The 697-nt window shown below is 48.1% G+C and overlaps 1 protein-coding gene across 1 annotated transcript in view; it reads left to right on the top strand.

Moving 5' to 3' along the window:
* Nucleotides 1-697, top strand: part of LOC119590838 — a gene marked incomplete in the record, with an annotated part of 5,360 nt that overhangs the window by 3,374 nt on the left and 1,289 nt on the right. Inside the window, 1 exon segment of the mRNA XM_037939596.1 lies at nucleotides 180-376. Coding sequence (XP_037795524.1) covers nucleotides 180-376 — 197 coding nt within the window.

The raw sequence follows: 697 nt of genomic DNA, 5'->3' as shown, positions 1-697 counted from the left end.
TCGCGTGCCCATGTGTGCGGCCGTGTGTGCATGCTCGCATGCCTATGTATCTTAGGCACTTGCATCAAAATGCCCTCCACATACGAAACAAACTTCCCAGTCATAACCTACGCTTTGCCTTCGCTCAGATCAGCCTCCACACAACCTCCACCTAACCCCAAACCCTTCACAATGCACAGGCCTTGAGCTGGGAGAACGTAGGATGCGCCGAGAAGCCGTCTCCTAGCATCAGGGAGGCTGGGTCCTGCGGGCTAGGAGGCACCACCACCGTCATCGGCTGGGACCTCAAAAGGGGAGTGTTCGTGCCAGAAATTGAACTCTGCTTCAACAAGGAAATCGAGACGACACTCTACTCGCACCATGTTGTTCCTGGCAGGTAAGACTATGTGGACTATGTTGCGGCTGTGGTTTAGCCGGTGGCCATGTGATTGGTGGTTAGCATAAGGAGGAGGATGGCGTTGGAGATAGTTCTGTTAGCGATAAGGTTAGGAACCGTGAAGAGAATGTAGTGATAACAATGAGCAGTATGCAATTACTGTGATACGACTGCTTATAACATAAAGAAACAAATAGGATAATGATAACAACAAACAACAGATATAAACCATGGTGTGGCAACGACCGTAAAAAAAAAAAACAATCTCACAACAACAACAAACCAAACACAATAGACCGTCCACCCCCTCAAAAAAATAAT

This window comes from Penaeus monodon, chromosome 27, assembly GCF_015228065.2.
Source record: "Penaeus monodon isolate SGIC_2016 chromosome 27, NSTDA_Pmon_1, whole genome shotgun sequence".
Lineage (NCBI taxonomy): Eukaryota > Metazoa > Arthropoda > Malacostraca > Decapoda > Penaeidae > Penaeus > Penaeus monodon.
The sequence above is the reverse complement of the archived record's forward strand: the minus strand, read 5'-3'. Positions and strand labels throughout refer to the sequence as shown.